The sequence below is a fragment of the Aulonocara sp. 'chitande type north' Nkhata Bay genome, linkage group LG4 (assembly GCF_057382095.1).
Source record: "Aulonocara sp. 'chitande type north' Nkhata Bay isolate Kocher_YH1m ecotype deep benthic linkage group LG4, A_spYH_male_GT1.1, whole genome shotgun sequence".
Taxonomy (NCBI): Eukaryota; Metazoa; Chordata; class Actinopteri; order Cichliformes; family Cichlidae; genus Aulonocara; species Aulonocara sp. 'chitande type north' Nkhata Bay.
The window spans coordinates 15,767,613-15,775,597 of record NC_141347.1 but is presented as its reverse complement, the minus strand read 5'-3'; the positions used below and the strand labels follow the sequence as shown (position 1 = coordinate 15,775,597).

The following is a 7,985-nucleotide window of genomic DNA, read 5'->3' as shown; positions in this document are numbered from 1 at the left end:
TATATATATATATATATATGAAAAAAAATATATGTATACCTTGCACATGCAGTGACTCAAAGCACCTGGTCAACCGTGCATTTGTGCAGAGAAAAACGACAACGTGAGAACAGGCAGGAGAGTCACGCCTTAGTTTGTGATAAATCAGCCTCTGTCGCCACCTGCTGTCTAAACAACGCAACTGCCTGAAAGAATCTTTTTTTTTCCTTTATGGAGAGATTTAACCTCTTGTCACTCACATCATAAAACCAAAGTCTAAAAACAAAAAGATTACTGTCAAAGCTTTTTATAGCCAATAAACAGCTCATCATGAGGAAAGAAGTGAAGTCATTAAGAAACACACAAGGGCAGCGAAAAGACCCTTTCATGTGACATTTAGAGACTGACTGAACTTTAGTCACGTTACTTTACACACAGTGAGCTCACGTAATACTAAAAACAAAAACAGGTCAGCGTAAACCCCTGAAGCACCAAAAAGCAGAGATACTGATGCATTTAAACATACTCCGAGACGCAAAAGCATCCTGTTACAGTCTGCATGTACTGTGCATTAAGTTTAACTCGGGCAGTATTTTCAGAATCTTCTAACATTAAATGAGATCGAGGCTTCGCCGGTTCTCAGCAACAGTCAAATGGAAGGGAATTACTGGAAAGGCGCTTTTAATGGGAGAAGCCACGGTGCACCCACCCTCTAACCTAATATATACAAATAGCACTTATGGCACTTTAAAGCTTCATGTTAATGAATCACTCACAATAAATGGTAAGTGGTAATTGATTTATCTGCCATCTAGCAACTTGGCTTTAACAGCAGCACTACTTCATAAAAATGCAGACCAGCAAAAGCTGCTTAGAGGTGCATTGCTATTATAGCAGTTATGAAGTTATCCTACACTTGCAAGCACAGCTTGTTTAAAAGGGAGTTAATTGAACCCATTGGTGATTAAATTTCTAGTTTTAGCTCTGGCAAGAAAATACATCACTGCTGTAACAGCTCGAAAAGGCCCAAGGGCTGAGCACAGAGAGCGCTGGAAACTGCTTGCGTTTAAGACAGGATGTTTCAGCTTTGCCTTTAAGTGTATCAAAATGTAGATCTACATTCAGTTTGTTTGCCATTTTAGCTTTAAGCTTTTACAGATACCAGCTCAAAGACCAAAAACTATGAGCAAATGAGCTATAATAGAGCTGCACACTAGCATGACTTTGCTCCATGAATAAAGCATTGGTCTGGTTTTTACTGCTGTATAACTGGCATTTTAAGTCTACTTTAACACTCACTGTAATAATTTCAGCATTACTAAAAGACGACTAAGCTGTAGAAATGTTCAAGTCATAAAAAACACAAAAGTCAGACATCACTTCGGAACACATGTGCACTTTATTGGGATTGTTTAGTCAGTGTACAGGTTGGCCCCACCGGTCTGGCACCCCATGTTTACCCCATCATTCCGAGACACCCCCTTGCCCCACCACCCCAGGGATGAACCTTCCAACATGGGGGGGAGAAGAAGTGAGGTCAGGATGAGGGTTTGCATAACAAAAACAAAAATTAAACAGGACCAAGATTTTCTTTTAAGGCTGAAAGTACAAAAAACCCAGACATAACTTACATACAAGCGATACTACAACCATGTTAAGTATGCGCCAACCACTGGGCAGCCTTCACAGAGGCAAATACGTATCTGAACAATGCAAGTTAACATTTGGAATCATGTGTCTGAACAATGCAGTTAACAAACATTTGGAATGACCTAAAGAAAAACAAAATGTACATTTTTTTTAAGCCCCAGATGAGACTGCAGAACCCTGGGGTGTCTTTTTTAAAACCTAGCCAAAAACATTACTGTCTCCTTCATCGTTCCAGTTTTTTTTAAATCCTGAGTCAAGCGCCAAAAATAACTGAAGCCATGCCAATGAGTTGGTCATCTATTCTCTGCGCCTGAGTTGTGTATGAGAAATGTGTGGTGTGTGGTTGTTTTGCACAGAGCTGAAGTTGTTGGGCGTTTGGTTGGGGAAGGGGAGAAGGAACAGTCTGTTTAGAAGCATTTGCGGTGGACGATGGAGGGGCCGGACTCATCGTACTCCTGCTTGCTGATCCACATCTGCTGGAAGGTGGACAGGGAGGCCAGGATGGAGCCTCCGATCCAGACGGAGTATTTACGCTCAGGTGGGGCGATGATCTGCAGGACAATGAGGCAGAGTGTCATTGGGATGCTTAATAATTTTTAAAAAGCGCATTAACTGAACCCTTATGAATGCCACTAGAAGGCAAGTCAGCTCACCTTGATCTTCATGGTGGATGGGGCCAGGGCTGTGATCTCCTTCTGCATCCTGTCAGCGATGCCGGGGTACATGGTGGTACCTCCAGACAGCACGGTGTTGGCGTACAGGTCCTTACGGATGTCGACGTCGCACTTCATGATGCTGTTGTAGGTGGTTTCATGGATTCCGCAGGATTCCATACCTGAGAAGATACAAGACACCAGTTAGCAAGTGGAACTGCAGGACACTATAAGGGCCCAGGTTGCATGTGAGGATTTAATAAGCGGTGGATTTCTGTTGGAAACATACCCAGGAAGGAAGGCTGGAAGAGGGCCTCGGGGCAACGGAACCTCTCATTGCCAATGGTGATGACCTGTCCGTCAGGCAGCTCGTAACTCTTCTCCAGGGAGGAGGAGGAGGCAGCGGTGCCCATCTCCTGCTCGAAGTCCAGGGCGACGTAGCACAGCTTCTCCTTGATGTCACGCACGATTTCCCTCTCAGCTGTGGTGGTGAAGGAGTAGCCACGCTCTGTCAGGATCTTCATGAGGTAGTCTGTGAGGTCACGGCCAGCCAGGTCCAGACGCAGGATGGCGTGGGGCAGGGCATAACCCTCGTAGATGGGCACTGTGTGGGTCACACCATCACCGGAGTCCATGACGATACCAGTGGTACGACCAGAGGCGTACAGGGACAGCACGGCCTGGATGGCAACGTACATGGCGGGGGTGTTGAAGGTCTCGAACATGATCTGCAAGGAGAGGGAGAACACATTTTAGCTTTACAAATTTAAAAAGACAAGTCTAGCTTTTGTGACCACTGCACTCACTACATGCTTTAGAGTGAGGCTGACTGAAGTTAGTCGAATAAAAGTGCAGAAAGTAAACATTCCTTCACACTTGTGCAAGTAAGTCAATGTCTAATAAAGTGCAGAGCTACTGCGCTCCTAAATAGACACAAGTGCAGGTAAGGCACACAGTCAAGAGACCTGTTGATGATAGATCATCTTAGAGAAGAGAGTTCCTGGAGGAGAGGAGGGAGGGGAAGGAAGGAGCAAATGAGAATGGAACAGAAGGAAACTGGGGAGATAAACAGAGGTCTGGAAAAAGTGTACCTGGGTCATCTTCTCCCTGTTGGCTTTGGGGTTCAGGGGAGCCTCTGTGAGCAGGACGGGGTGCTCCTCAGGGGCAACTCTCAGCTCGTTGTAGAAGGTGTGATGCCAGATCTTCTCCATGTCATCCCAGTTGGTCACAATACCGTGCTCGATGGGGTACTTCAGGGTCAGGATACCTCTCTTGCTCTGGGCCTCATCACCAACGTAGCTGTCTTTCTGACCCATACCCACCATCACACCCTGAACAGGGAAATCAGTTTTAGTTAAAAAGTCAAAAGTTACACAATTTAGAGAAATTAGAGAAGTGTTTGCCAAGTGATAGCTGAACTACAAACATAATATTAACTGTCATTAAATTGAACAATTTTCTTGATATAGGCTTGATTTGCGACACAAGTCACAATTTAAGGTGGCATTAAAAGTAGACATGCGCAGTCGCTAACCTGATGCCTGGGGCGACCGACGATGGAGGGGAAGACAGCACGAGGAGCGTCGTCTCCGGCGAATCCGGCCTTGCACATACCGGATCCGTTGTCAACAACCAGTGCGGCGATTTCATCTTCCATGGCTGAACTGTTGAAGATAAATGAAAAAAGGATTAACACTCAAGTCTGCGGCCATTTCGCTTCCACTTCCTGTTAACTAGCGGAAGTTCACGAGCTCTGCCGCTAGGAGGAGCTCGTGCCCCACATTCCGAGTAAGCCAGACAAAAGGAAGTGGCGCTGCGTTCTGTTGTTACCATATAAGGACATGGTTCGGTTTTGAGCAGCTTTGCGGCTACCGGCGCGTGGCGCGACGCCAGAGCGGCAACGCACGGCAAAAAAGAAAAAAGGGAACAGTCCACATTAAAGAGCCGACAGACCACTCCCTTCATTTTACTATCGTTACAACCAGCGCCCTCCCACTGTTGCTTAATCACGCTCGCTTTTATGAACCTTCTAAGTCCTTTGAGTGAATATCACTGCGTCATGCAGCAGCACAGTCATTCATTGCACAGCACGAGACACTTAAAGGCTGCAGGTATAAAGAAAAAAGATCAAGTCTGCAATTACTTAATACTGAAGCTAGTTTATGAGAAGAGAAGTTGCATAATGAACTTATGCAGACTCATGAATGGTCACAAGCGCTTGACTGGTGATCCATTTCCTGAAAGCCACGCCTTTTCTCGGCGTGAAAGATCAGGCGATTGATTGGCAATTTCCTCATTTCTTTCTTGTCACAGCTAAGAAAACTAAACTGATCGGGACATATTCAGTCACTTGAGCTATTACTCAGTTTATCACCTTTAAAAGAAAGATAAGCTAGGCCTTTTATCTTTTTACCGCAAGCCTTAAACTGACACCAGATCAGGTTAAATAAAAAAGAAATTCAGCTTTTAAAAGCGTGTGTGGGAGTATCCAGGATAAACGAGAGAGACTTAAAACTGCAACTGCTGCAAATCTGAAGGGCGTGCTAGCATGATGTGGCTAGGCTAATATGCTAAAGTAGGTCACACCCCGCCGCATCGGGCGCACAAAGGGAGCAGCCGGGATCCAGACAGTCTCAACTCGGAAACCCTCTTCAAAGTACCCTGCCTGGGATCAAATGCCAGGCGTCGCCACAATCCTGCAAAAAACGTGTACGACTACACGGTAACAAACACCGGTTTTAGCGCAACCATTAACTCATAGGATGCCATTTACTAGAAGCCGGCTCCATCCAAAAGCACCTGTGAATCGCAGCAGCAGCGCTAATGAACTTGTCTGCAATCATAACAGTTCCTCGTTTTGTTTTGTTTTTTTTTTTAAAAAAGAAAAGCCAAACACAAGATACAGATACTGCTGTTTAACAATCAATACAATTCTTGTACGGGAAGACAAAGAACCGCGTGGTCCCCGACGACAGTTTGCATTAAGGTGAATAAATTCATCCATGTTTACATAAAATAAACAAATCAGCTCGTTGTTTACTTGATAAACATCCTAAAATAAGAATTTATAAATAAGGATTTCTCCGTCTCCTTACCTTTGGGTGGGGGGCTTTTCGCTTTAAGGGAAACGGTTTCAGGCAAATGATATCCCGCACAAGCTGTGAGTGTGACGGCGCTCAGAGTGAATCCGTTAGCTGTGGGCGCTTGTTTTTTATACCCAGTCGTTTGCCTGGCTCTAGCCATAAAAGGTAAACTTTCGGAATTGCGCCCCCTGATTGGTCCGGCGTCACTCACTGGGCACGTCGCGTGCACGCTATGGTGCACCGAGCGCTCGCGATTCGAGAGAGAAAGAGAGAGAGGGAGGCGATAATAGCAAAGGATTGGAGAAAATAAAAGGGAAGGGATTGGTGTGGCGAGGCCTACCTAGTAAGTCTTAATGTGTAGATATACCGCTGTATGTTCAGGTTAAATGACGTTTATTGTTTATTAAAAGTGAAATATGTCCCTGGTGCAACTGCTCAGAGCAGTTTGTTATAAACATATATGAACGTTAGCAGAGCTCAGCACCCAGGACTCCTCCCTGTGAAGGCTGCAGAGGCCTCAGGCTTTTTTTTTTTATCAAAAGGCTGCCCTCTCTCCCGGTTATTCAGCCTGGAATAACCTGGCATTATTTGATATTTCAGACATCGAAGTAGGGTGGGGGTGATGCTGAGGTTGCCTCCACTTTGAAAGGCAGATGTGAGCCCAGTGGGAGTCACAACCACTGCATCACCAGGTTAAAAGCTTAATGAACACAGAGCTGTGGAGCTGCCCCTCCACAGGCTGCGGAATGACCAGCTTGCTGTGTGTAAGGCCACCCCCTTGTCCACTGATGCTAGTTGTTTCTTATAAAGTTCATTTATATATCAGGTATGTGTCCTTCATGGTTGTCAGGTGTCCTGTAAATAGCTACCTCTTCCTCTCTGTTTGAGATACAATAGCATAATAAAGGTGTGTCATTTCAGGGGATAATGGAGGGGGGAATCTCATGCTTGTCTCAGATTTTTATGCTCCACTTGGTTATTATGGGTGTGATTCCTGCTGATTACTATGAAGCAGGAAGTATTAAAACTCCCTGCTCTATCAGACCGATGGCCAACACTCCCATGCCTCTAGCTTAATCACTCAGTAGATCCCCTTTGATTGACCTTTATTTAAATAAATTAAAAAAACCCAGGTTTTATTTACCAGTTTCAGATAAAACACACAGGCACACACACTGCGCCCATTTCCACTTCCTGTTCTTGTGTGAGTACACTTTAAAACGTGTGATTTTCGGCCTTGCTCACTCCCTGAGCAATGGGCCCAATCTAACCCCTGTCACAGACTTATGCTGCGGGGTTGACCTTAGGCCTGCAGGCAGGCAACTTTCCATCAACGATTCACTGCTGTATAAAGGTTTAACATTTAATCATACCACAGTGTGAAGGTTTGAAGGTTTTACTTTAACCCCACTCTTCCTCTGTGGTCCCCCATTCCTTTCTCATCTATCTCTCATTAAATTAAAACAGCCTGCACACCAATCCAGCCATCCCTCCATTCATTCATTCATTCATTCATTGCACAAGCATGCAGGTTATAAAAATGGTGAGGTGGCCTCAGTACCATTTAAAGCCACACTCACAGCAGCTCCTTCTCTTCCCCCCCCCACACCACTTCCCTTTCCTCTCTCAGTTGCATCAACTCTTGTGTATCTCGTTGTTCCTGCCCTCTGTTCTTTGTCATGTTGACTTTAAATGGCCATTTAAATGGACCCTTATAAGCCTCTTTTAAATGAATTACAGCTTCCTGTAGTGTGAAACGGCGCGGGTGAGACCTGCACATTTTAACCCTTCTTCCGGCTGAACTTTAATACTTGGTGATGTGCAAATTTGTTAAAAGCGATCAAATCAAGTGTTGGTTTGTGCACAGACTCATGCAGATGCAGTTAGAGGGCTTGCACATGCAGGGAAGAGTGTTTGTCTTCTGGCTACACTTGCTAATTTACAGGTCTTAACTCTCACCTTGAACGCTTAAAGTTTTATTCATGTTTGTTTTATCAGTATTAAAATTGTATTTCTAATGAATAAAACAATAAAAAACAAAGCAAAAGCATGAACCCTGTTAATGGAGGTTTGAACAGAAACCAGAGGGTTGTGTCTCTGTAATGGCGTAAACAGGGATTGGCTGGGAAATGTTTAATCTGGCCTCAGGGAGTGCCTGTGGGATTTTGAATTCACAATGTGTGTCTATGCAATGCATATTCGTGCATAGGTGAGTCATTGTTCCAACCCACAGCTCCAGCTCCTACTTTGATTCAGGGCAAAAGCATTTAAAGGAGGATCTATTGTTTTTTTGTTTAGGTTTGAACTCTACTAAAAAGAAGCTTTCCATCATTTACAGTTCAGAATAATCACTACTGATGTGAGGCTGGACCTCAGTGAGGGCACTCAATGCATTCTCGTCTTTAAAGCCAACTTTTTTTCTGATTGGTTGCCATCACAAACAGAAGGTATGGGCGTGGCTTGTGTGTACCTGACGGCCATATTGGGTCATGCCATGTACACTTGATATCAGTTCTGTGACATCATGCAGGACCAAAAGGATAAAAAAGTGCTAGGCTTGAGCTTTTGGCTCAATATTTGAACCTGTGGCCATTTAATATGACATCCACTATCGTAGCTG

General features: G+C 44.6%; 1 protein-coding gene across 1 annotated transcript; it reads right to left on the bottom strand.

Annotated features, from left to right (window-relative positions):
- Positions 1-1,359: 1,359 nt before the first annotated feature.
- On the bottom strand, positions 1,360-5,532 carry actb2 (actin, beta 2). Its single transcript, XM_086288705.1, has 6 exons — positions 5,378-5,532; positions 3,817-3,946; positions 3,374-3,613; positions 2,572-3,010; positions 2,283-2,464; positions 1,360-2,180 (listed from the first exon to the last, which is right to left on the bottom strand). The coding sequence occupies exons 2-6, from the start codon at positions 3,937-3,939 to the stop codon at positions 2,037-2,039; spliced, it is 1,128 nt and encodes a 375-aa protein (XP_086144831.1). The 5' UTR covers positions 3,940-3,946; positions 5,378-5,532; the 3' UTR covers positions 1,360-2,036.
- Between the last annotated feature and the right edge of the window lie 2,453 nt (positions 5,533-7,985).

Coding starts and splice junctions, on each gene's coding strand:
- actb2 (XM_086288705.1), bottom strand. CDS start 3,939: ATGGAAGATGAAATCGCCGCACTGGTTGTTGACAACGGATCCGGTATG. Junction 3,614..3,816: donor TCGGTCGCCCCAGGCATCAG/GTTAGCGACTGC, acceptor TTCCCTGTTCAG/GGTGTGATGGTGGGTATGGG. Junction 2,465..2,571: donor CTTCCAGCCTTCCTTCCTGG/GTATGTTTCCAA, acceptor GTATCTTCTCAG/GTATGGAATCCTGCGGAATC.